The following is a 25,843-nucleotide window of genomic DNA, read 5'->3' as shown; positions in this document are numbered from 1 at the left end:
TCATTTTAGAACTTAAGGCGGGTTCTGTTTAAAACTCAACATTATATATAGTGATGATCTATTATAAATAATATCACCAGACCCCTGTCGTTTTCTCTGCGGATCCACTTTCGTCCCTGTTCATCTTTTTCATCCGTGTTTGTCCACTGAGGGTTGTCACAGTAACAAGGAAATGCATTAAGTGGGGGCAGCTGCCTGTGATGCCGAGAGTTGACTCCCTTGAGCTGATCTCAATCAGCGCCGGTCATGCATCCGCCCGTCTCCGTGTCCATGTGAACACGACAGGTAGTCACATTGGGGGGAATTTACAGCCCCTGCCTAGCAGGGAACGAGGCTGTTTTTCAGGCTAAAATGCCGCTAAGGCTTGAGAGTTTGTGAATGAAGCACGAAGAGGCTGATAACGTGTGGAAAAGCAAAGAAAACTTTGTATCAAATATTTGTAATCAAAAATGAGACCATACTCCATATCTGCATGTTGTTTGCATCTGGACACATGGGTGCATGTACTGTATGAAGTATTTGAATGTGGAATCTCAACGTTTGCACACATTCTCTCTCTTCAGTTGTTGAGCCATGTCCCCCTTGGAGCCACGAATCATGGCTGCTGATGCTGCAGGATGGTGGGAGTAATCGGGAGAGCGCCGAGTCAGCCTGCTGCTAGGCAGCCGCAGCTCTGTAGCTCAGAGTTCACCTTCGTGTGTGTATGTGAGAATAAATGACGATTGTTCCCCTTCCTGCAGAGAAAAGTCCATTTTTATGATTCTATGATTCTAAATAAAAAGAATTCCAGAGAAAGGCTGAATCACAACACCATTTGTGCACAAAGAAATTAGTAGATTTACAATAAAGCAAGTTGATTATCGCCTGAAAAAAATATATATTTAGGATATTGTAGGAATAAGCACAATTTTAGGTCTTTCACTTAGCTGGAAGGTGAAGGCTTCAGTCCTTAGTTTGGATTCTAAAGAATGATTATTCACCTCAGCCCATTTTTAGTTGAAAAGAAAAAGCCTCAGGGTTTCATTTTCCATAAAATGAGGATTGGGATCAAGCAGAGGTCCTGAGATCTCATGTTTCTTTATGAAAGTCATTTTGGAGATGTATGCATGCGCAGCCCACCTTCATAAACCGGCCATATTGTCAATGTCACCATGATCTTTTATCATAATGATGATGCTGTTTGGCCTTTATGCACATATAACAGACAAGCAGGTGCTGCTGGAACCTTACAGGGGAGAACAAAGTTCTATGCCCTTTAACATGGCTGTCAGTAAAGCGAGCATTTCGTTGACGGTCCTTAGGAAGGTCGCGACTCAAGAGAACGAGGCAAGAAGCTGCTACCCTCTGGAACCAGAGTTGGCACCCTGACTCGGGGAATCATCTTGTCTTGGTCCATCTGTAGACGTGCACATAGAAATGATCGCCGGATAGATGCAACAGGGGAGGGAACCATCCTGTGTGTCCAGTTAACGCGCACACACTCACCTTTGTAAACCCTCTGGCAATCAAGGCTATTTCAGTGGGCTGGTAGACACAGCTTCGCACCTGACCGTGAAACGCGCCGTATGGAGAAACTGCCTTTGTGGACGCTGGCGAAGGAAGGACAGGAGAAGGTTGGGACCGGCTGAAGTTCCAGGGGAAAGCAGCTACAAAAGACAGAAACACTCTGGAGACATCTGCTATTGGACTCTCGGACAACAAGCCCCCATGGCAACCAAACTGACCGGCTCAGCATCTCCTAAAAATAAATGCCGTTTACACGTGTGTATATACAGTATCAGCCAAAGGCTTGGATTTGCCTTAAAGTTTACTGCAATAGCAAATTGTGACTTTGTAATGTGGTTTATGTGACTGGTGCTCCTTCCTCCTCAGACACAGAACGCATTGATGCTCATCAACAGCGGCGATGCAGTTGATATTCACTTCCTGATTGTTCGAGATCGGTGCCTGACATTATTTTTGCCAAACACATAAGTCTTTAGGATAAGACATCTACACATAATGAAGTGTTTTGCTCTACCTGTTGGTGCCGCATCCAGGGAGAAGGCTTTGTTCTCCACGTACACATTCTGGAGGGGTCCCTCTGGGAGGATGATGTCATACGGCAGGCTTGTGGCCGGATAAATGCGATCTCCGTCATGTGGCTGCTCCTGGTCTGGGTCCTCTTGGGTCACCAAGCAGATTTCTGGGATGATGTAGAGCAGGAGGAACACCCACGCATTCGACACCAAAGCTACAGCCAAAGTAGGGTCATCCCAGGTGGGATTTCCAGCCGCCCTGTTCCCATGAATGTACATGACAATCCATGCAATCCAGAGAGCCACGGTGGAGAGACCCGTGGAGCAGATGAAGGCTCCGTCTCTGCGCCAATGCTTGTTCCTGTGCGTCAGCAAGGGAACAGGCGCCAGTACCACGGTGAGCAGCAGAACCATCACATAGATCAGAGACATCACAAAGTCCTGGTTGGCAATGCTGCAAGACAGGCTGGAGACGGCACCACGCACGGGTGGACTCCTGACAACAGTGATAATCAGCCATTCTGTGTTGATGATCACCTCCACCAGCCAGAGAGCCACGGCTCCCAGGCACAACATCCAGCTCCTGGGGCCCCGACCTCCTCGCTGCAGCACGGTGATCCACAAAACATGAATCACCAGGCAGGACAAGCATCCTGAGAACAGCACCCCGAAAAGGAACCTCCGTACCACACAGCTGGTGGGATACCGGCCCACGATGAAAGCAAAAGTGAGTCCAAAGAGTCCAAGAGTAAAGACTAGAACGCCTGCCTGCAGGCCAACCATAGTCTTTCTCTTCTTGTCTGTTACAAACGGCAATGAAGCCATGAGGATGATGATCAGAACGAAGGAAGTCACGACACCAGCAGCGGCAGCAGCCTCCACCACAACCCCCCACACTGCAGCGAGGTCACACAGCGTGTAATATATGGAGTTAATACTGGGGCCGCATCCTCTTGGAGCGCTGGCCATCGCGTCCAGCGGATTTCTGCTGCAACAGAAATAGCCTGATTATTTTAAATATGAAAAATACAAACAAACATTTGAAGCCCTGCATGACAAAACATTATGTAAAGATGAACAAGTGGTTCTGTTTGAATGTGAAGCCAGAAAAAAAAATCAGCGGGTTTCTCAAAGAACCGAATCTCACCGGAGTTATATTCTGTTTTACTAAAATACTTTGGCCGCCAATTTAAATACAGTCAGTCTCTGAAAAAATGAAACAGTTAAGTTAAAATCACAAAATGAAGCCATTATTATGCAATCACAGCTCAATCCAATACATCTTGCAGAGGTAGACCTACAGGTAGTGCAGATTGTAGCAAACATAAATACTTTGCAATCATTTAAATAAGAAGTGCCAAAAAGGCAACACATGGAATGCAATCAATTCAGCTACACCGAGACATCAGGCCACTGAGTCGGAGAAAACTCAAACCTTCCTGTCAAAGAAAGCGCTGTGAATCCACCTGACATCACTGATGTCGCTTCATCTGCATCGAAACTGGAAAAAGCTACGAGAAATGACTCAGATACGAACGATATATGTACAAACATGTACATGTGTGAGAGTGTACCAAAATAATAAAAACATGGAAAATGTTAGGAAGCAGGATGAGAACAGGGTGAAGGGCAAAATCTTTAATAACTTAAACAGCCTTTGATATTTATCTATAAAGATATAATAATAAAAAAACATTATAAGACGTTTAATTTCTTCATATGAAGAAACACTGTTGTTTCATAATGACAAGAACGAGATCGCATGATATAATTATTTAAAAGTGTCTCACATCACTGGCGATAATGAAAACATCATGGACTTCCTACCTGCTCCAACAGGTGCCCGGAGAACTTCCAGAAAGCCAACCCGCCTCACTAAAACAAAAAATGATGCCTTGCCAAGAAAATTAGTTCCTTTAGTCGATTGATTCTGAGCAATCAATCAATCAATCCCTCCTAGTTTGGTCAGGAGCAGCCTCTTCCTGCCTGTCGCATCCAGGTTGTCCCGTCTCGTTATGACGCACAGTTATCATTCAGTCTCTGGCCACTTCGTCTCTCAGCGGCCTCGTTTTTTGCGGCTTTGCATATTCGGAGAGATTAGAGACCCAGACTGGTGATTTGTTTCAGGCAGTTTGGGTCCAAACAAAGGGAACCACTCACCTCCCGGCGACTCGGTTCCAGGGTCTGAAGCCTGACCTGGATGGTGGATTCTAACTCTGATTCCAAACCCACCGATGATGGATGATTTATGGCTTTTCTCACATTCAACCTAGTTTTTGTCAAGTGATGAAAAACCTAGGCAGAGTTTATTGTCGCTTATATCACAATGCTGGAGTTAGGAAGAAAAGTATTTCCTGTAAAGTTGATTAAAAATACTGAATTAATTACATTTATTTTAGAATTACTTTTTATACTAAAGTAGTTTTGTGGTTTGAATGTTGCGTCTTTTAAGTAGAACAGCTTACATTTCAGCAAGTTAACTTTTTTTTTTAATGGTCCACAAACACATATACATAATACAACATGAAGTAATTGAACTACTATGTGCTACTCTGCTCATGCTCAATAATCAGTTACATACAAATCTCATCGCCTGAGTGTATTCTGTCAGAGCCGTCGGCATCAGGGGAAGCTGTGCACCAGATTGGAGAGCCACCTGGTGGAAAATATAGTCGCATGATAGATAGAGTAGGCAAAATCTTACTTTCTTGCTATTGCTATTATGCCAAGGGGAGGATTTAAATGTCAGAGAGCTACAGATTGTTGCAGTGATGCCTTGTGATTTACAGCAGTCTCAAGTCACACCAGAGAATGGACAGTTAGAGCAGATTTGTATTATTTTATTTAAATATCTGTATTTATTTGCGTGACTGAATTTAGAAGTCAAGCACCTGCCATCAGCCCTCTCCTTTATTACCTCCGCCGAGGCGGTGGCAACGTAATCGCCGGTGTTGGATTGTTTGTCTGTTTGTCTGTCTTTTAACGAGAACTCAAAAAGTTACAAAAAATTCTTGATAAAATTTTCAGGAAGTGTTGGGAACCTCACCACCGAATTTCAGGATACTACCATTTGTTTATCCATTTTATGTTCTTTTTATTTAGACACTCAAATCGTTCAGCACGTAAAACGTGTTTAAACATGTGTGTCACGTTCCAACAGCCTGATTAGTGAGTGCATCCCCTATGGATCCAGCATCAGAGTAAGGTCAATCAGGACATCTTTCTGAAGCTAAGCCTGCTAACACATATAGTATTTTATTCTGCTCCCTGTGGTGCATCGATCCTTTGATGGATCCCAACCCGAGGGGTACTCCCACGAACCCTGCAGCGTATATCAATCGACCCATTTGCATTGTGATCAGATTTTTAATAGGAGCTGATCTCAAAGGAGGAAGCGAAACGACCTTAATCGAGGGAATGCCCTTTCCAGATACACAGTTTTATTTTCAGGCTAAATAACAGCTGCTTGCTTTGTGCTTTAGTACGTAGCAGCTTGGAGCTGTAAAATCGTCTGTTTAATACCAGAAGCCTCGTTCATGTAAGTGGATTGCATTCATTGAACTAATCTTATATGTGTGTGTGCAGAAATGCTGCCACAGAAATGGCTTGTCCCATTCATTTAGCTGCAAATGTCTTCATTAGAGCAGCTCAGCTCTCCTCGGAGAACCTGTCAGGTTATTCTTAGCAGCGACTCAGGTTGGGGTCTCACAGGACGCCTCCTCTCCTGCATTTTTACTGCAACCTGGCAGCCCACAGGGCCTCACCAACTACTGACATGATGTTTGTAGTGGGAGTGGTGGAGTACTATAAGATATTTATAATTGCTTTGACATATTACAATATGCATGAATAGATACTAGGATTGAGACTGGCCCAGTCAATTCCAATGAATAAGAAAAATAAAGAAATCAGATCAATTTGGAGCCCTTTTTTTTTGGTACGCTTTTTAAATCTGAGTATTAACTTAATTATATTTGACCAACAAATTAGTGCTAACTGATGCATTAATAAATGTGTCTTAAACAAACATCTCACTGTATCCCAGTTACATAGCCGGAAGCATCATCTTTTTGGTGCTTTCGCTATTTTAAACCCTGCATGTTGTTCTAGATTGTGTGTTTCTCTCATTTCATGTGCTTGAGATTGAGCCATTATAAGGGCTACTATGACATATCCCCTACCAGCCACATTAACAGCATAGCTCATGCATATAGGGTTAAACAGAAAACCAAGAGGTCGATTCATTGAAATATCAGCAACTCGACTACATTTATTTATCATTTATTTTACCGGGTGAAATCAATTGAGAACAGCTTCTCATTTACAATGATGACCTACATAAAGTCAAATTGTGGATAGAGCTCACCTTATACTAGTGAGCAGATCCATCACCAATGAAATTATCCTCCCATTGCAGAGATGAATGTGCCTTTAGAGAAATAATTGCTCTCAGCTGTCCAACAAAATTAATAATGAAATTTGACCGCAGTTGGTTACACTTATTAGAACCTCAATTTTCTTGTGGCAGATGGTCTCAGTAGCTAACCACTGTAATTAATTAATTGACTAATTATATGGCAGTGATTATACTGAACTTAGATGTCATAAGCCAGTTTTTGCGGCTCAAAGATTTGCTGCATCTGCGTGACATTGAAACACAAAACTGTGTTAGCATTGATTGTTAACCGTGCCACACTCCCCTGACTTTTAGACCCCCAAAAAAACAACAACATTAAGCTGAGTCCTCGGTTGGCCTGGTGCCACTGATCAATCCCATGTAGCATCCAAAAGGGAGAAATTCAAAAATCAAAGCTGTCGCTATAGCAACGCCCCTGCCAGATTCCACCAATCAATGGAGCCCTTCGGGTTGTGAGATGCGCCAGGGAAAGGCCAGCGTCCTACATAAAGAGTGTGGGACAGAGCGTCGAGCGGCACACGGGGGCAATGCACCTTTCTGCTCGCACACGCTAAGGCATAGCAGCGACAAGAAGAAGAAGAAGAAGAAGAAGAAGAAGAGTGGCACACAGTGAGGAAGAGAGGGGAAAGGACAAAGAAGGCAGGAAGTGACTGAGAAGAAATGGTACGCTCATGTGAAGAAGGGATCCCTGCTTGGGTCTATTTGGGCGCCTCGCTCGTCTTAATTCACTTCAACTCTGTTACAGTTGGAGGTAAGATAACAAATAGCATCAGTTTGAATCCTTTTTTTTGAAAGGGTCGTATCACCTATTGATTCATTTTCTATAGAATTGCTCTATTTCAGTCCAGCTTCCTGCTGTTAGTGGAGAGTAGGACACAGCAAAAGTGTATATGGCACGCGCTCAGCCTCAGGGCAGCGGATGGGTATTTATCTATTCTACTCATCCTGCCCTCATCTATCCGTCTACTGGGTAAGGGAAAGACAATAAAGTCCATTTGCTGTCTGGCTTTGTGCCTATTCTCTTACTGTGGAGAGGAAAATCTGACTTGGACTTAATCCACTTTCCCTTGCCGTCATTCCATTTCCTTTGAAATCGGCTGAGAGCACGAACTCAACAAATCCTACCATGTGTATATATTCTTTGCATTTAATGTTTGTAGTTCTTCTCAGCGAGAGCGGAAGACACTGGCACATCCGTAACAACTTTGTGACTACTTTGAATTGAAATGAATATGCTAATCGCTTACACAGACAGAAATCTTTTGACGGAAAACACCCTCACGTCCTCCGCCACGCGGAGCGGGCTCAAGGTGGAGAAAGGCTCCTTTGAAGGAAGGGGCGCCTGATTGTGTAAAAGATACGACAACTTTGAGGCATTTCAGTGTGTCTCATTAAACCCCCGGTAACATGCCACCGGAAACTACTCCTCGTCACGCTCATTCTTTCGTGTGTGATTCTCCAGTTTGTGGCATTTCGACTTCTGCACACGCAGACCCAAAGCAGCGATCTGTAACGATGCTTTCCTGAGCACCCGGAGGTTTTCTGACTCAGCCATCTAACTTGTTGCTCTCGTCCTCTCATCATTCACAAAAAAAGAATGGAAAGATCTGCAAGTCTGCTTCTTCACCAACAGTACCAGTTGTGGTTTAGACGAAGAGTTGAAGGAGAGCGTTTTGTTCTTCCTGCCCAGTCAAATCTGATTCAAGTCATAAAAAAAATTGGCGTGGTGTGAAATCAGAAATAAGAGGCGTCAGGTCCATTCAAATGACAGCGATGACGGAATAAGTGTGATTCCGGGATTGAATGAAAACCATTGCTTTTTTTTTTTTTCCACAGCAGCCCTGAGGCAGGAGGCAGGATTGGACAACGGGGCCACGGTGCTGAATCACTCCATGAGTTTGGTACATCGGATGGAGAGCTTGCTGGCTATGGGGAACGGCAGTGATGTCACTCTCCGGGTGCAGACCATCAACACGGACGAGGTGAAGGTGATCCAGGCCCACAGCCTCGTTCTCACGATGCAAAGTGACGTCTTTGAGGAACTGCTGCTCCGCCGCAATAACAGCGCTGTGACTTTGAGGGAGACTCGTGATTGTGCAGCTGTCTTTGATAAGTTTGTCAGGTGAGGGTGACCGTCATCGACCTGTGGCCCTGAAAACACAAAGAAAAGATGTTTCCCCATTTGTTGCTTGGACTCGCACCTCAAAGTCTCTGTATAATCATTTGTTCAAAGTGAACCAATTCCAATCTGACCAGAATCTGTGTAATTGCATGTTCTCAAGTGCAAACGCATATGCCTTCACTCATCCTTTTTGCCTTTCTATTTTGGAGGAGTGAGATTTTCCATCTTGTAAAATATTCTAAAATCACATTTGCTGTTTTAGGCTTCCAGGTGAAAATTCCAGCATTGTTGTTTTACGCAGCGATTCTGAGGGAACTAGCTTCAAAATACAGCTTTTCTAACTTACTTCTTATCACTCTTGCAGGTATCTGTATTGCGGTGAGATTTCCATGCGGCTAGATCAGGCCATTTCCCTGCACAAGTTGGCCAGCAAGTACCATGTGTGGGGCTTGCAGCAGGGTCTCGCCCAATATATGACCCAACATCTGTCTAGCGATTCGCCAACCGGCCATGTGGTCAGCTGGTACAGCTATGCAGTACAAGTTGGGGACGTGTCCCTGCAGGACAGCTGCCTGCAGTACCTGTCTTGGAACCTGTCTTCTGTGCTACAGAGTGGAGAATGGGGCTCCATCAGTGAAGACCTGCTCCTCTCCTTGCTGGAACGCTCGGACCTCATTCTGCAGACGGAGCTACAGCTCTATGAGGCCCTGGAGACCTGGATTCATCAGAACCAACCTGTTAGTGCAACTGTTGAAAAAGCCCTAAGGGCTGTTCGGTATGGCATGATCCCCCCGCAGCACCTCTTCCGCCTTCAGAAGCAGTCTCCCATCATGCTGAAGTATTATGAGTCGATACGTGACCTGCTCTATCTAGCGTTCCAATTCCACTCGGCCTCACCTATCCAACTTGCCAAGTACTTTGATGTCAACTGTAGTATTTTCACTCCACGCAACTACCTGTCTTCCTCCTGGGGTTCCCCTTGGATCATCAATAGCCCAACCCGTGATGACCGTAGTTTTAGCTTCCAGACCCAACTTGGGCCGAGTGGCCATGACTCCAGTAAGAGAGTGACCTGGAATGCCCTGTTCTCCCCTCGCTGGCTCCCTCTCAGTGCCAGGTCAACCTACACTGAACTGGGCGCCATGCAGCCGACACGTACAGATGGAGGGCGGCCTCGTATCATCGTAACACCTGCCACTTCAAGCCCGGATTTTGCCGGTGTGACTTTCCAGAAGACGGTGATTGTGATGGCAAAGCAGCAAGGAAAAGTGGTGGTTCACCATGTCTACAACTTTCACCAGAGCACGGAGGAAACTGGAGATTTTCTGCTGGATGCTGACCTGCAGCGCCGTGCATCAGAGTACTTAATTGACAGCTCCCTCTATCTGCACATTATAATCAAACCTCTCTACCATAGCCTCCTCGTTGCTAGGAAATAAGGATCTGATGAGACCCTGTCGTCTGTCATCCGCCCGCCACTCACACACACACTCATATTTCAAAGTGAACTCATATCACAGCACATTGTTATGCATCAGGTCTGTGACATCTTCATCGTTGAGTAGTTTGTGCTATTAGTTCTCTTCCAACGTAAGCAAAGAGGCTTTTGGTACAAATATGCAGCTTGTAATATAAACTGAACTGCGATTTCCAGAATAATTATGGTGGATATTTTGTACTTCAACTTAATTTTTTTTTTTTTTCCGCAGTACTTTTGCAGTACAGGTTTTTATGCTAATAGTATGCTCCTTGAAATTATTAAACTGGTGTAATGTTAATGTCGTTTGCACAAGTAGAATAAGTAAAATAGTTTTTTGTGTTAATTTTATGGCTTTCAGTAATCAGCATCAGCATCAGCATTATGAAACCAATATCCTCTGACACATACACCAGAATATGTGAATTTTAGTGTGTTCCCATTATCAGAGCCTTGTAATGTTAGAAACTTGCAAGACGTTTAGGACTTTTTCCTCTTTACTGTTACAAGTTCATTGTTTCTGTCTTTTACGCCAGTGATTTTCATTTCAAAAATAACAATAAAGATAATGACGTAAACATTATTCTGCAGTGATTTAAAATTATTTGCAAAACAATTTATGACGTAAAAATCATTGATATCTTTTGCTTATTATTATAAATTATAAATGTTACATTTCAAACTACTTGTCCCACAATGCTTAGGATGACGCAGGAAGTGCGTCATCGCGTCGCTGGAACCTTCAGCTGTCAGACTTTGGCCACCCTAAAAGTGCAGGGTTTTTTTTTTTTGTTAGCAAACTAACTCGAAGTGTACAAACCGGCGCCGAGCTTATTTTAAGCGGTGCATTCTTCTAACGCTCTCTGAACGATTGATCTCTTGATTGAAGAATCGAGATTGCACGAAGACAAAGCATTTAGCTTTTAATCGCTGCTAGTTTTTTTTTTTTTGCAGAAGCCAAAGCGATCCTGAGCGGGTGTCGGGCTAGATGCAGGGAGGGAGGGAGTAAAAAAAAAAAAAAAAAAAAAAGGCAAAAGTCTTTGTGCTTCCCTTCCCCCTCATCAAAGCAAAGGGGAAATGTCTCTTTCGAAAGCAGGTAAGTGTGTTAATATATTATTATTATTTTTAAACAATCGTGCATATTCTTAAAACGTGGAGATGCAGATTGTGAGGAAGTAATGTAGCTAGCTATGTTTGAGTAACGTAACCTTGCCAGGTGGGAAAGCTGCATGTTATCAGAGGAGGAAAAACACGCTAGCCAGCGCGTCTTTTCTGCTTCCTATCATTTACCGAAGTCTCTAGACATCAATGCCGGATTAGTTTAATTATATATATGGTGCAATGAGTGATTTATTTCATATTTTAACCAAGCACTACGCACGTCGCTTCGTTAAAGATCCCGTGTTGTGATTCGCTAACAACGATTTATCACGACATTTAAGGACTTTTCCTCTGATTAATTATCAGACAACTAGTCTCCCAGTTGGGAATGACCGCGCCAGAGTCCGTTTCTCTTTTCTGAGTTGTATATATACTGTATATATAAAAACAAACCATCGGAACCACAGGTGTGTATCATTTCGGACTCTTATTGAGTCAGTTCCTTTTGTTTAGCGCCGCTTCCACGAAAATCCTTTTCTTAATAAAATTTAAAAAAATATTATTTTTTTTACGGTGTAGAAATTCTTATTTTCCAAACTCACCAGGGCTCTATTCACGCCCTTTCTATTCTTTGATTTACACGCAACGCCTTGTAAAAATCAGGGTCCTTCCTCTGCGCCACGCACTTCCAGAGATCGGCGATGATGTCAATTTGCATTTGAAGTTCACCGCTTGTGTTGTTACACAATCACGCTGGCGTTACTATGGACGGCGGGACACGCTGCTTCTCGGAGGGCTCGGGCGGGTCGCAGCCTTCGGCCGACCGAGGCATGTTTTGACTCGCACGTCGCTTTGTTGACTGTTCAGACAGACACCCCGTAGCCGCCACACAGGCTGCGTGCTGGAACCACCATTCAGGGTGTCTGACACTGAAAGTTCCACTCGATTTCTTCTTCTTCTCCTGCTGCCTGTTGCCGGTTGAAGAGCTGAAATGGGCCCATGCTTGAGACTGGGTTCTCCCTATAGCAGCACTGATAGGGTTCCGTGGAAGATTATCTGAGCGTGACTCATCCTTTTTCTCTATGTGGGACTCTCTCTCTGAGGCCGAAGCTTCCTGACGATGACTCGCCGCATCGCTATTGACACTTTGATCCCAAGCGCAATCCAGAAATACTTGTCCACATTACGCAGGTATTACGAGCACTGTGGATAGTTTCCACTGAACTGTCTCTGCTCTTCTTGCTGTCGGTATGCGCTAATTCACAGCTACTGTGTGTGTGTGTGTGGCAACTGGAAGAGACCCCGGTACCTGGAAAGGGCCCCTGTTCACAAGCTGTACCAGGGGCTTATGCACCTGCCATGACATTGTAGCGTCCCCCTGTCATAAAGACGGGGAAGGACGCACATAAAGAGAGAGAGAGAGTGAGAGACCGAGATATCAAGGATAAATATCTGGTTCTTGAGATGAACGTTTTCTTGTATGAAATTTTACACTGAAAATCGTACCATGCTTTGATGCGATACGAGCGATTCATTGCATGTTTTCGTTCTGAGTAAATGCACTGTTTCCTCCTGCGTCGCCTCGATGCACGTTTTAGCTGCAGCTGAGACCGACGTCACGGTACTCTTATACGCCGGGCGACTTCGCCCCCGTCGGGCTGAATGGGGACGGCGTTGCAGCAAGTCGGCCGAGCGAAATGACATCACATTTCCCAAAGGGGTCCCTGACATTTTATTTCTGCGTTTTAAGCGGATGTGTGCAGCCTGACCGACGGTTGTTCACATCTTACCCCAACATGCCTCGGTGCAAAGTTAGTCGAGCTAATGCAAACTGAAATGCGATGTGTCTTTAAGCTGCGTGTGTGCAGGATGGTTTCGGTCCAACAGTCGAGACGTGTCGCATGTCCTTCGTTCTGCACCGTCATCTTTGTGGGACCGCCCTCATTTTGTTCTTTTTGCAAACAAAAAAAGCCTTTTAGTCTCAATCGTCAGGCCGCGTGCGTTCGATGCTCCCACTTTATCCCACGCAGAGGAAATGCAAATCTATTTTTGACTGAGCATGTGTCAGTAAATCACACTTCAAACTCTCCTGACCACATGAGACCGTCGTCGTGTGTCCACGCGCTGGACGGCTATTTTAGGCTTGCAGCGTAAAATGGACCTCTTTGCGTTTTATTGGTCGGCCATAGAATCTCAAATCTGAGTGGAAACTCACTTCCCCTCCTGCTTTGATCTGGTAAGGAGGGGTTTACCCAGCCGTACTTCCTCTATGCCGGATCTGCATGAGTCAATGGCAAACGTGTCCTCGCGGCGACGATGACGGTTGAAATCATGCTGGTCGATTGACTTTCCAAGGAACTGTTGCGTTCGTGCCAAAGGAAAGAGAAATAGTTTGCAAAGTAAACCAGATCTTCAGAGTAATCAAGCGGCCTGCTGTGAAAGCCGTCTGCAGCGGAACGAGAACAGGAAACGGCCGGCGCACACACAGAGAGATAAAGGTCAAGAAGCGCGCTCCGTGTTCCCGTTCAACCTTGCAACGCCAGTGAGCACGCTGAAGGCCGGTTGTTTTTCTGCCGCCGTTGCTCGGAAGCCGCATCGTTCTGGCACGTGCCCCACGGCCCGCGTGTGGGAAGCCCCAGAGGCTGCTGGTAAATGGTGTTTATGAATGGACTGCTGTCGGTGATTTAACACTGATAGGCCCCAGGGCTGCAGCGTTTACAGCTGCGTAGCCCAGATATATATAAAAAAAGAAACCATATGAAGGTAGACGTGCATGTGAAAAACAAAATCAGAACAGGAAGGAAAGCTTGGAATACCCCCCCCCACCTCCTTTGCCCTTCCCTCCCCATTTGACTCATCATACCAATGTGGATTAGTCATTCGGTCCACCTTCCTTCTATTGCGAGGCCTTAGCTCTGAGTACACCTAATCTCTGCCGAGATAACCGATCATTTCCTACACTTTCTGTGCAAGGCAACTCGAAATTGATTTCTTTTTACCTCAAACACTCCCTATAATTAGAACGAAACAAGCAGAGTCCATTTAGTTGGCGCCGCGAAACGCTGCTCCTCATGCTAGGTGGCGGTCGCAGCCGAAATGCAGATCCATTCAGAACTTTACATCCGTCATGCTGATGCAGGGTCAGCAGTTTTTTTTTTTCTTCTTCTTCTCATTTCTTGTGTTTTAGGGAAGAAGAAGAACCCTGGGCTGAAGCTGGCCAAAGAAGTGTTTGCGCAGCCGCAACCAGCAGCAGCAGCGTAAGACGGGCTTGTTCTTTTTTGTCTGGGTGGGTTTTGGTGCCGGTTTGATCAGCAGATGCCTCTGGAGAGCCTTTCAATCATGAACGATTGATTTTCACGAATTGATCGTAGGCCCGGAACGGCGGGCTGCTTTTCAATGTCGCCGCAGTTTGCTCTGTGACAAAACCTGCAGGTGTCCATCGTGCAGTGAAATGCATGAAGCTCGAGGGCTCCGGGGGGTTTCAGCTTAGTAGGTGAATTAATTTATTGTTATGAAGGTAAACCTCCTGCCTGTTTGCGCTTCCCTTTGGCTCAGCCTGCCGCTGGGATTGCAGCGTGCATGCAGAGAGATAATTTATTTTATCATATAGTTGTATAACACTCTCCAACAGAATCTGCATCAGACATTCCAGACCGTCTATCCTTGGAAATTGCTTTGCCCTTTTCATGGCAGAAAGATTTTTTCAGGATATACATATGGGTTTTTTTGGGTTTTTTTTTTTTTTTTTTTGCAGAACAGACAGGACTATTTCTAACCGATGTTCCTCTCTTCCTTCAGGCCCCCTCGGGATCTTGACTCAAAGGCTTGCGTCACAATCGGCGAACAGGTAAATCAGTTGCCACAACATGCGCGTTCTGTGTTCGCTAAGCCGTGCGAATTGCGTGATTGTTGCGTGTCCGACGCCTCCCGCCTCCCTCCAGAACTTTGTGGTGAAGGCCGATGACTTGGAGCAGATTGAGGAGTTGGGGAGGGGTGCGTACGGCGTGGTGGACAAGATGAAGCATGTGCCCAGCGGCGTTATCATGGCTGTCAAGGTAGCACAGATTACTAAATAATTAATAAGCAGTATTTTATATACATTTCAATAATCATATTCCAACAATGGTAAGAAGGAGCCATTTATATAATAGGCCAGTATTAACATTAAGCCCCGCCCTCTCTGTCCTGAGACAAGACCATGCGTTTGTAAATCAGCTTCATTTGTAAATGCTGACGATGCCGGCTGCTGAATCTGTGATGTGAACGTCCACAGAGGATCCGTGCCACAGTCAACACTTTAGAGCAGAAAAGGCTTCTGATGGATCTGGACATTTCCATGAGGACAGTGGACTGCTTCTTCACAGTGACCTTCTACGGCGCCCTCTTCAGGGAGGTAGGAAGCAGTGACTGACATGAGTCCCTTTTTTTTTTACGTCGGGATTGTAGACACGTCTGTCTTCTTCTTCGTTGTTTACGCTCACATTTCTTGTGCCTTGCTCACATTATAGCGCCCTCAGCCATCTCGGGTACCTGGAACCAGGTGTTGCCTGTTTTATCTCGGTTCTTATGTCCGTCTTCTTTCTTTGCAGGGAGACGTTTGGATCTGTATGGAGCTCATGGACACGTCTCTGGACAAGTTCTACAAGAAGGTTATAGACAAAGGCAAAACCGTCCCTGAGGACATCTTGGGCAAGATCACAGTAGCAGTACATCCTGTCATATTTTCTTTACACAATACGTCTTCATCAGATGTGAAAAAGTGTGTTTACTTGTACATTAATGGAATAGTTTGTCATATTTTTGAGAGCAAGATATGTCGAAATATTTGTGCTTTAACATGGTATCATTTTTTCTTTTTTTTTTATTCGTACCATTTGCCGGTAACTACACCTAAAACCCACGTATCCACAGTCACCACTGTTTGTGTGTGTTCTTTAAAGAAAAGAGAAGCTGGACATTAATTCGGGAGCTTTTGCGACAGTAAATGTTTGGTTGATTTATTTCCGACAATCAGTGGGGAAATCAGTATCAATGCTCAGCACAGATTATCTGTAACCTTGAGGGGTTTAAATATCCAATTTGCCGCTCTGTTGCTCTCAAACATGTTTAAAATGTATTGGTTTGAGTGGATGAATGATCGCATCAATATTTACAGTCAGATCAAATCCTGATCTTGTCGGCTGTTATTAGCCAATGCTAATTTATTTTTCCTCCTTTGGAAATTTCTTCCAGGGAAATTGCAACAAGCCGATTATATAACAATCTAGCTGTTATTTTTTCTCTCTCTACATACTGTCCCGTTAATGTTCCTGTAAAGCACTCATTTTAATCGAGCGAGATGTCAGCGATGAGCATGTGTGTCCAAAAAATTCCAATGTCTCTCCTCTGGCTCTTCAGATTGTGAAGGCATTGGAACACCTGCACAGAAACCTGTCGGTGATACACAGAGGTAATCAGATCCGCATCCCGAGTGCACAGTTTAGCGTCATGGAGACGCCATTCATCGTTCTCCCTGTCGCTCTGCAGATGTGAAACCCTCCAATGTTCTGATCAACACGCTGGGCCAAGTGAAAATGTGTGACTTCGGAATCAGCGGTCACCTGGTGGACTCCGTGGCAAAAACGATGGATGCTGGCTGCAAGCCCTACATGGCGGTACGTGAGGGCCTGCGCCGCTGGCTGAGATGTTGTTTTATTTGTTTCAAAGCATCCCCTTGTTAATATCCCAGAACTTCCCTGTGAATTTCCATTTCAGCCCGAGCGAATTAACCCCGACCTCAATCAGAAAGGCTACAGCGTCAAGTCAGACATTTGGAGTCTGGGAATCACAATGGTGAGTTGGGCTGGCTGTCAAACGGAGACTTTTGAATCTGCTCACAGATCATCGCCGTTTTATTACTGCGTGCTGCCGATGCTGGCGCGTTCACTTCCTCACTGTTTTATTTGGTTTAATAGAGAGAATAGATCCTCTACTAATCTGTAATCTGATGTCAGAGACGCGGACAATTTCTTTACACCCATTTATCACGCTCTGAGTCACACGCAACGAGTGCACTTTGCTGTCCGATGCATTTTGTTGAACGTTCTGATTTAATAGAACACATTTCCTTATAGTGCATGGAATTTCAAAACACAATTTAATCCCGACTTTGTTTTCTATCCTTTCTCATCCGTGCTGTCATCAGTTACTCCAAAAAAAGGCTTACATATTGGCCAAACTTTATTCCTTTTACTTTGAGGATAATAAGGAACTATTTTTAATGTCTAATTATTACCCTCGCCGAAGAGGAGGCGAGGGTATTGCAATTGGGTGCGTTTGTCTGTCTGTCTGTCTGTCTGTCTGTCTGTCTGTTTGTTTGTTTGTCTGTCCGAGCGCATAAGTCAAAAACTAGTAACCCAATCAACTTGAAAATTTTACACAAGCAAGGTTCTGTCCGTGGCTCGGTCCTCCCCGAGAATGGCGTTGATCCGGATCTGGATCCAGATTCTAGAATTATTTTTACATCTGGAATCGTGCCTGTGCTGTAAACTGCCACTTTAAGAGGGAGGGACACGAATGGCATGATGGGAAAAAGAGTCCAGAAGGAGTCTTGTAGTACGTTCCGGAGCAGCAAGCTAGAGCAGGTTTGGCCCCTCTGATCCGGAAGCCCTGTTTACTGTCTCACAAGATCGAATAGTCTATTGGAGGCGAGGGTCTGCAATCTCTGATTGTCGTTTTCTAGTTGCTACTGTAGAAACCAGACAAACCCTCTAGAAAATGTTTATTGAAATAAGCAGGATTAAGGTGTGATTCTTGTTTTGGACTCCCAGATTGAGCTGGCCATTTTGAAGTTTCCCTACGAGGCATGGGGCACTCCGTTCCAGCAGCTCAAACAGGTGGTGGATGAGCCGTCTCCACAGCTGCCCGCCGACCGCTTCTCCCCAGAGTTCGTAGACTTCATCTCCCAGTGGTGAGCCTCAAACCCCACGACAAAGACATTGGGCAGGATCGACTGGATTGAATGAGTCAATTTTGAATATGGCGTCCAAGTAAATCAAACTTTTATAATAAAGAGACATTTAATGGCAGGTTCTGTAAACTGTGTGGATATGGATCCGTAAATGAGCTCCGATGAGCCACGATGTTCATGTCAGGAGATGCACATTAGAACATTTTGAATGAAGAAGTTTTTGTGGCGCCGAAGGCAAATGTAATTGTCCATTGGTGGCAGAATGGCTGCAACCAGATGACATTAAAGGAGCGCCTGCCAAACACCGGGCAGTGGAAGACGACATGGAAATAGGGATTGAAAGATGGCATTTCTGTCTTATCCGGTTGTTTTTCTTCCAGACGAATCAAAGCAATTTGAACAATCATGTGAAATGATTGCGTTTAATTCAAATAACTGCGATCAGGAATGTTATGGAACAATTGAGCCAGGCCTCCAAATACAACAGAGTTCACCTGTTTGGCTCCTCACTCAGGCCATGTCACAGATGCCCCAGCAGGGGGCGGTGTTTACTCTGTTTGCCGAAGCAGGTGCAACCAGCTGCAGCTTATGAGGAGCTTTAACTTTTTAATGATGTTGCATTTTCTGTCCCCCCCCCCCCCTCACTTTTATCTGTTTGTTTTCACAGCTTAAGAAAGAAACCAAATGAAAGACCAGCTTACACGGAATTAATGGTTAGTATATTTTCCTAACTCAAACTTTATGCCTTGTGACAATAGTTTCATTTTAATCACGAGACTTTTCTCTTCTTTTGGTGCAGCAACATCCATTTTTCACCATGCACGACTGCAAACAGACGGACGTGGCCAGTTTTGTCAAGGTCATCCTGGATGACTGATGGGCTCCCTCCGGGCGCCCTCCCTCCACCGCGTCAGGGTAGGCGGGGAGGGGGTGGGGGACCACCCTCTCAGCCAAACACACTGACGGCCTGCCTTTTTTTCCTCACTGGAATGATATGCACCCACACACATCAGGGGGGGGGGGGGGCGACCCAAAGACTTAAAGCAAGCCCAGCATCACTGGAGTGGGAGAGGGGAGGTAATATGAACAGTCCGGAAACCAAACTGGTTTAACTCACTCCTCAGAGCTTCCTGTGCATGCAGTTATTGAACATGACAAATATGAACTGAACCCATTTTATCTTTTTTTTTTTGCCCCCCCTCCCGCGAGAGCGGACAGAGCCAGAGCCAGACGTTATTTCTTCATGACGCATATTTTATGAATACTTTGAATTTCATCTGTAAAACCAACAGTTGATGTGTTAAGCAGTTCATTTTTACTTTGTGTATGTGTGTGTGTGTAATGAAATCTATATTTGCATATGCTTTGTATGTTTTCCCTCATCACACAGAGTTTTGATACTTGACACGTGAGAATTCTTTAGCAAACGGGGACTTAATTTGTCTCACGGCGAAGGGTCCGACCCGTTCCTGCCCAAAGATGGATCAGGCCCCGGAGGCAGTCCTTGCTGGACCGCTTCCAGAGCCGAGACGACACACGTGAAAAGATTTCATGGGTCACATTGTGGATGGAAGGAGTTCAAGTCATTTCTCGATCTTTTAGCGGCCTGTGAGGCAGGAATGCAAAGCGTCCAGGATCCGACCGGACTCTTCTTCTTCCTCTGGTATCACTGATTTGGCTTCAGCGCAGCGTTTGCTGCCACCTAGAAGCAGTCGGGAGTTGTCCAGTCAAAATCAGAGCTTTCTCTACTTGTGTGCCGTTTCTCAAATTGTCCTCAAGAATGACTGCATTAATTGTTTTGTTTTTTTCCATCCTTTCTCAACGTGGTCTGGCCTGCATTTTAATTTTTTTTCAGCAGCACGTAAACATTTTCTCTACTTAATTTTGGAGTCGGTGTAGTTTCTTCCATATGATGCACTCGTGATTTTCTTTCTTTCTTCTCTGGATTCCTTCTTCTGCATTACACGGGCAGTATGTTAAGGAAATAATATTTACATCTTCCACACAAAAATTATCTCCATGTTTTTTTTTAATGCAACAGGGCACTCTCCCAGCCTGGTGCTTGTTTGGTAGTTACTTTTAATGCAGCGGGACACACATAGACCAACACTCACAGGGCCAGCTGAGTATCATGCACCTGTTTTGGGCTGATTTGCTGTCAGGCTCCTCCCCTCAGGTTTCTGTGCTCTCCTTAACGTGGAGATCGGGCATTTATTTTTCCCCAGGTCGCACCCTCCTCGAGTGCTGCACCGAGAGCCTTTTCTTCAGTCCGTGGTTTTCAGTCATTATCTGGTCTGTCGGACCATACTATGCAGAGCATCTTCACCTCGGGACACACACAGCAAGAGAACCCCCCCCCCCCCCCCCCCCAACACGAGACGGTTTCCATGCTCCCAAGTGTTCAGAGACTGTGATGAAGATGGTGATGATGACCCCCCGCCTCTGTTCGTGGATGGCACTCTTTTGCCTTTCTGGTTTACACTGTAGTGCAACCTTTATCAAAAGTTAGGAGTATTTATGATTGTGAATAATAAGGGAAAGCTAGTGACACCGCAAAGAAGCTGCTGTTTCTTTTTACTTTGACTTTTTTTGTGTTTCTGTAGTCGGCCTTCTTTGGCTGGCCATTCCCTTGGTGTGTAAAAGTGAGTTTTTAACGCTAATCACAATGAGAATGGAACACTTGCTCTACCTCTTACTCCTTCACTCTGTTTACCACCTTTCATTGGGTGGAACTGACAAACTTGAACTATGGAACTGCAAAAAAAAATTAAAGGCTTTATTGTTCAGTATGTCAGTATTTATAGTTTTTTTTCCTTTGATGCTTACTGTAGATTTTGCAATTAGACCATTCCTGTTCATGGTTTATGGATAACATGTGAGAGAACTGCATTATAAAAGGGTACAGGGTATGAAAATGCCCAAACTGTCAATGACTCATTCCATTCACCAGCATTGCATGTTGCTTAATCCTCCATTGCCATTAACCCCGGCACAGGGAGTAGATTTCATTTCAGTCCGACTGACAGTACGGTCACTGAAGTCGTTGAAGAGCATCCACTGAGGATCATGAATATCTGTATTACATAGAATGTCATTTTTATTTTATTGTCAAATCGAAATAATGGCTAAAAGTTTGCCGCACACACCGTCTCACACTTTGAAGTCTGTACAAAACACACTTACAGACGTCTTTACAGGTCAGATGAGATTGATATTTAATCAGTGAATTTGATCCTGAAATGTAAAAGTTGTTTTCAAATTGATTTATTTTAAAGAATCTCAACAAATGAAATGCCATTTCTGTACTGGCATAAATATGTCTGGGCTATATATATATTTTTTAAACGTCTTCAATTTAATAAATGCTTACTTCAGCTTTTTCTATGTGGTCCAAATTCATTTCAAGTACCTCCTGTATGGAATTCATTTGTTCCTCTCCGTTACTAAAAGTTCTGACCGCGAAAACCCACAGACTGTGAGAACATATTTTTGGCACAGGATAGCCTTTATTTCTTCATTAAAAAAAAAAGGTGCAAATGGCCATTCTAATTGAGACGCACGATACCGGAGCTGACCGGTTCAGCTGATAACAAAATGTCGAGCCTTTGGGTTTCCAAACTCTCTCCCTTTTCCCCATCACGTGATTCTGTACAGAAGGTGTGCTGGCATGAAAGCGTGACTGAAGGAAGAGATGGAAACAGTACACCTGGACCTTCGTGGAGGATCTGAGGTAACTCAACCCAACATCCTGGGTAGATGCTTTATCTTCTGTAATTAACAAACCTGCACTCCTCACAATTTTCTGCAAATGATTACAACAAAATAAAAAGTCTAACCGTTTCCAGTGCAGCCCAGACTGTATATATCATTTGCGCCTGTTCCTGCTGCTTTAGTTTCTATTTGTGGAAATATCTTTATGTAAGTGCACAGAAATGAACGTACACTTCATGAAGAGATTCTCCAGTGTATGTGATGACTAAAGTGGTTTTTTTTCTTCTTTTTCTTTTCTGACTGGTAACAGCTGAGGTGAACAAAAGTGCCCTGAAAGACCAATGAGTTCATGCCAGAATGAGAAAACTCTATGCCACCGGGCTGCAGGCGATTGTCTGGTGTTGAGTGCATAGCTGATTTCCAGTCAATCCTAATACTCTTTTTTTGTTTTTTTAGGAAAGGAGGCCTTTGATGAGGGCGTATGAAATGTCGCTCAATAGGTTGGTGTGTGAGTGAAACAACAGCCGATACAGTAGTTTGTTGAAGTACAGTCTCTGTTCAGTGTGGACTGCGATGTAGAGGTGAATCTCGACCTCTTTAGCTGCAAATGAGCATCAGCAGGCTAGCAGTGGAAATTAATGGTCACCAAATTACACATATAAACCCAGAAATACTGTACGCATGTACACATTGTAGATTTTTAAATGTAATTGTTTGCCTCTTTATATTTCCATTATAATTCAGTTCTATTTTTTTCCTGTAATTTGTAATTCATTAATCAAGATGTTACACAGAAAGCATGACCTGATAGAATATTGACACAAATGTGCTAAAAATAATCATCCTGCAGATAAGCTACAAAAGTAAAATACTGTCATAGATGGATCAGCAGTAATAATCCAATAATAATAGTACTGCATTCACTGGGAACATAATGACCTATATTTATTTACTTGAACTTTGTTTGCTTGATTTTTAAAAATCTGCTTGAGCTTTTATCGTCATTCTGGAACACACAGAAATCTGCATTTAACAACACGAGTCAGAGTGAAATAATTTCCCTAATCTAATGCCATCTTCGGATGTGTAACGGAGATCAGCACCAGTTGCACACCATCCAAGAGCTTCCCCTCCACATGCAGGGTTCCATGACAGCATCCCTCACTGCTGCCATCATTGTTCCCTTAGATGGGAGACCTTCAACCAGCAGAATATGTTGGTTGAGCATCTTTTCTGCAGGTATGATGCAAGATGACCTTTGGTGGAAAATTGGAAGGGGAGGAGTCTTTATGGAACTTGAAGCACAACCTTATGCAACATCCTGGGAGGTCTGAGATATTGACTGGCATCATCATTGACATGAGGCAACACCATTTAAAATTTGGCTTGCTTCAATAGTTTCCAAATTTGACATGGAAAATGTACCGGTACCCAAAATTGATATAAATAAAGCTAAAAATATTATATTACTGGGTGGCATCTACATGGGATGAGGTGGGCAAAAAAACAAACAAGCAATCAAGCCGATTCACGAATAAAAAATAATTTATTAAATGGTATAAGTCAAATATGTGCTTCAATGCAAACAACAGGCAAAAGCTGCTTCGATACACACTCTGTGTTTAGTGCTCCTGCAGTGTTAACTCTGAACCTTCTTCCTTCTATCCACAGCCTCCGAGGCAGTGGCGTTCTCTCCGATTCAAAGGATTGGGTGACAAAGCAGCGGGTAGACATGAATAGCTCTGGCTCTCAGAGGGCTACAGTATGAGGCAATTACATAATTTTGGCGGCATCATGAGGAATAATAAACGGGCCAGTGGCTTGTTGGGGATGTCTTATACTGTATTGTTTTTTTTTCTTTTTCTTTTCAGGCTTCTCAGACATCTTAACCCACTTGGCAGCAAGGATTACGGATTTGATACATCTGGGTGTGAGACACGAGGTCGCTATACTATCGAATGTAAAGCTAAATCTGGATTAAGCATTAAACAGAACCGGTCGGGACTACTTTGAAACACGAGTAGTAGCACCTGATCAGGAGACATACAGTACCTTAACCTTGTCAACATGAGAGGACGATGTTCCTCACACTGACAAAAAATCAACACAACTTTCAAAATCATTCTAGACCAATCGGAAATATGAATAGCGTCACGCCCTTACAGCACAATAGTTTATCTTCACAGCTTTGTGCCATAGCAGTGCTTGTATAGACATAGCTTCACGTGGGGGCGGCGGGGGGGACCCATTTGCTCAAAAAGCAAATGACAGCATATGTAAAGCTGGCGAGCGTGATAGATAATCTGTTTCTTGCACCAGTAAATTAGTCCCGGATCAAAAACGTTGAGTGACACTCTGACACTTTTAGAACCCTCCTGATTGCCAGAATATTTAGTCGCTCCTCGTGGGAAATAACGCCATAAATAGCTAGCATGATGGATTACAGTCACAACATTCAGAAGATCACACAAGCTGGATAAAGGGGGGGGTGGGTGCGTTGTTTACCACATGATCTAGATAGAACATTTAGACAATTTCCAAACACCGGTGAGCCAAAGAAGGTGAAATATAATATCTCCAAATCCATTTCTGGAGGAGAAGTGCTGTGGACTGATGTCAACACATAGAGCAGCTGCAGCGAGGCAAGACGCCCTCTCATGTCGAACCGTGGCGGAGAGCCGTCGCCGTCGCCATCTAAATCCGGATGGACGAATATGTACTTAAGATCTAATACTATTACTATTTTCTAAAAAAAAATCTAAAATAAGAACAGGATTTGTGTTTGTTTTTTTGACTCACGCTTCCATTTGCCTGATTACATAACGGTGTTTTCCACTGATGACCTCAGTGAAGAGAATATTGATCTACCAGTAGTGTAGGCAGGTTTGCAAATGAGCAGATAAAGCTAACGCCGCTCACGCCATCTCTACTAGAATATTGTTGAACAACACAGATGTGAAAGACATTTTGGAGCCTGCAGTCTGCACACACACACACACACACACACACACAGACACATTTTAAGCGATGCTATCAGTGTGCCTCTGTGGATAATGCCCGTAATTGATCTCTCTCAAACATGTCAACAAGTAGTGGATGAATTATCATAACCTTTGCTCCAGACTCGTCCACCTTAGAATGAAGTTTAGGCTTAGTTCACAAGCCTAATTTGCGATCTGCATCTGATCTTTTCATGTCAGTCTGAACGACACAGATCCGATATTTTCCAAACGCGACCCAGGCCTCATTGATATGTGGTCCTAAATCCGATACGTATCCAATCTTTTGCACTTCAGTTTTAATCTCCAGGTTGCATTTATCCAACCTACATGTTATTGAAACCCACCAAAATAGTAGTGTAGAAAATAGGGGAAAAGTGATTTCTTTTTTTTTATAATGTCTCCTTTAAAGTAAAAACACATTTTTAGCATTCTACAATATAACCGTTAAGCTTATGACCACCTGTTAGATCAGCAATTGAGTGCTTGTGTTTGCGGCATCACGAGTCTCCTGGTTTCTCGCGGTAGGGGGTGAAGCTGGGCGCGCGGGACAGGAGAAGCAAAGAGGCCAGCTTGCATAATGGAAACATGGCCCTCCCCAGTGAGAGCAAGTGTAGAGAGACGCTTCTCATCAAGGCTGCCTTGATGCAAGTCTGTGCCTGTTAATGCAAAACAACCTGGACTATAAAAAGACCAGACCACTGTGTGTGTGTATAACATTATAAATGTGGAAGTACTTGTGTTCCAATCATATGATTCCCTTGCAGGAACAAAGCCAGACAGCAGGTGCTGCTCCCAAGACCCGCTGGGGAAGTGATTAGTGTCCACAACCTCCAACAGGGCCCATTCGCTTTGTTTTTATTGTTATTTTATATATACTGGCAAATGGAATTTAATCGTCCTTCATGAATGAGAGGGGATTGTTCCGGAAATAGACTCGGCAAAAGCATTGGAATTTTGTCCAGATTATTTCCGAGTCTGCCAATATTTAAATGACACAAATAATCCCGACTTCTCAGTAAGGGATGATGCCGCGTGTTGCCTTGTCT

General features: G+C 44.1%; 3 protein-coding genes across 3 annotated transcripts; 2 read left to right on the top strand and 1 right to left on the bottom strand.

The window, feature by feature from the left end:
• Positions 1-1,297: 1,297 nt before the first annotated feature.
• Positions 1,298-2,987, bottom strand: LOC137905588 (G-protein coupled receptor family C group 5 member C-like). Its single transcript, XM_068749834.1, has 3 exons — positions 2,021-2,987; positions 1,486-1,589; positions 1,298-1,396 (listed from the first exon to the last, which is right to left on the bottom strand). The coding sequence occupies exons 1-3, from the start codon at positions 2,985-2,987 to the stop codon at positions 1,298-1,300; spliced, it is 1,170 nt and encodes a 389-aa protein (XP_068605935.1).
• Positions 2,988-7,086: 4,099 nt separating this feature from the next.
• btbd17b (BTB (POZ) domain containing 17b) lies at positions 7,087-9,996 on the top strand. Its single transcript, XM_068749466.1, has 3 exons — positions 7,087-7,186; positions 8,272-8,557; positions 8,922-9,996. Exons 1-3 carry the CDS (start codon positions 7,096-7,098, stop codon positions 9,994-9,996), a joined length of 1,452 nt encoding a protein of 483 aa, XP_068605567.1. The 5' UTR covers positions 7,087-7,095.
• A 1,115-nt stretch (positions 9,997-11,111) lies between these two features.
• LOC137905255 (dual specificity mitogen-activated protein kinase kinase 6-like) lies at positions 11,112-18,961 on the top strand. The gene is made up of 12 exons (XM_068749464.1): positions 11,112-11,130; positions 14,323-14,392; positions 14,934-14,982; positions 15,077-15,190; positions 15,409-15,528; positions 15,725-15,841; positions 16,533-16,584; positions 16,662-16,789; positions 16,890-16,967; positions 17,945-18,084; positions 18,752-18,797; positions 18,884-18,961. The coding sequence occupies exons 1-12, from the start codon at positions 11,112-11,114 to the stop codon at positions 18,959-18,961; spliced, it is 1,011 nt and encodes a 336-aa protein (XP_068605565.1).
• Positions 18,962-25,843: the final 6,882 nt, after the last annotated feature.

This window comes from Brachionichthys hirsutus, chromosome 16, assembly GCF_040956055.1.
Source record: "Brachionichthys hirsutus isolate HB-005 chromosome 16, CSIRO-AGI_Bhir_v1, whole genome shotgun sequence".
Taxonomy (NCBI): Eukaryota; Metazoa; Chordata; class Actinopteri; order Lophiiformes; family Brachionichthyidae; genus Brachionichthys; species Brachionichthys hirsutus.
This window is presented reverse-complemented; position numbering and strand designations above follow the sequence as displayed.

Bases quoted from the DNA above. Each gene is read 5' to 3' on its own strand.
- btbd17b (XM_068749466.1), top strand. From the start codon at position 7,096: ATGGTACGCTCATGTGAAGAAGGGATCCCTGCTTGGGTCTATTTGGGC. The intron at 7,187-8,271 runs GTAAGATAACAA...TTTTTTCCACAG, and splicing joins CAACTCTGTTACAGTTGGAG to CAGCCCTGAGGCAGGAGGCA. The intron at 8,558-8,921 runs GTGAGGGTGACC...TCACTCTTGCAG, and splicing joins GTCTTTGATAAGTTTGTCAG to GTATCTGTATTGCGGTGAGA.
- LOC137905588 (XM_068749834.1), bottom strand. From the start codon at position 2,987: ATGGCCAGCGCTCCAAGAGGATGCGGCCCCAGTATTAACTCCATATAT. The intron at 1,590-2,020 runs GTAGAGCAAAAC...TTCCTTCGCCAG, and splicing joins CCTGGATGCGGCACCAACAG to CGTCCACAAAGGCAGTTTCT. The intron at 1,397-1,485 runs GTGAGTGTGTGC...GCACGTCTACAG, and splicing joins TTGCCAGAGGGTTTACAAAG to ATGGACCAAGACAAGATGAT.
- LOC137905255 (XM_068749464.1), top strand. The intron at 16,585-16,661 runs GTAATCAGATCC...GTCGCTCTGCAG, and splicing joins CCTGTCGGTGATACACAGAG to ATGTGAAACCCTCCAATGTT. The intron at 16,968-17,944 runs GTGAGTTGGGCT...TTGGACTCCCAG, and splicing joins GGAGTCTGGGAATCACAATG to ATTGAGCTGGCCATTTTGAA.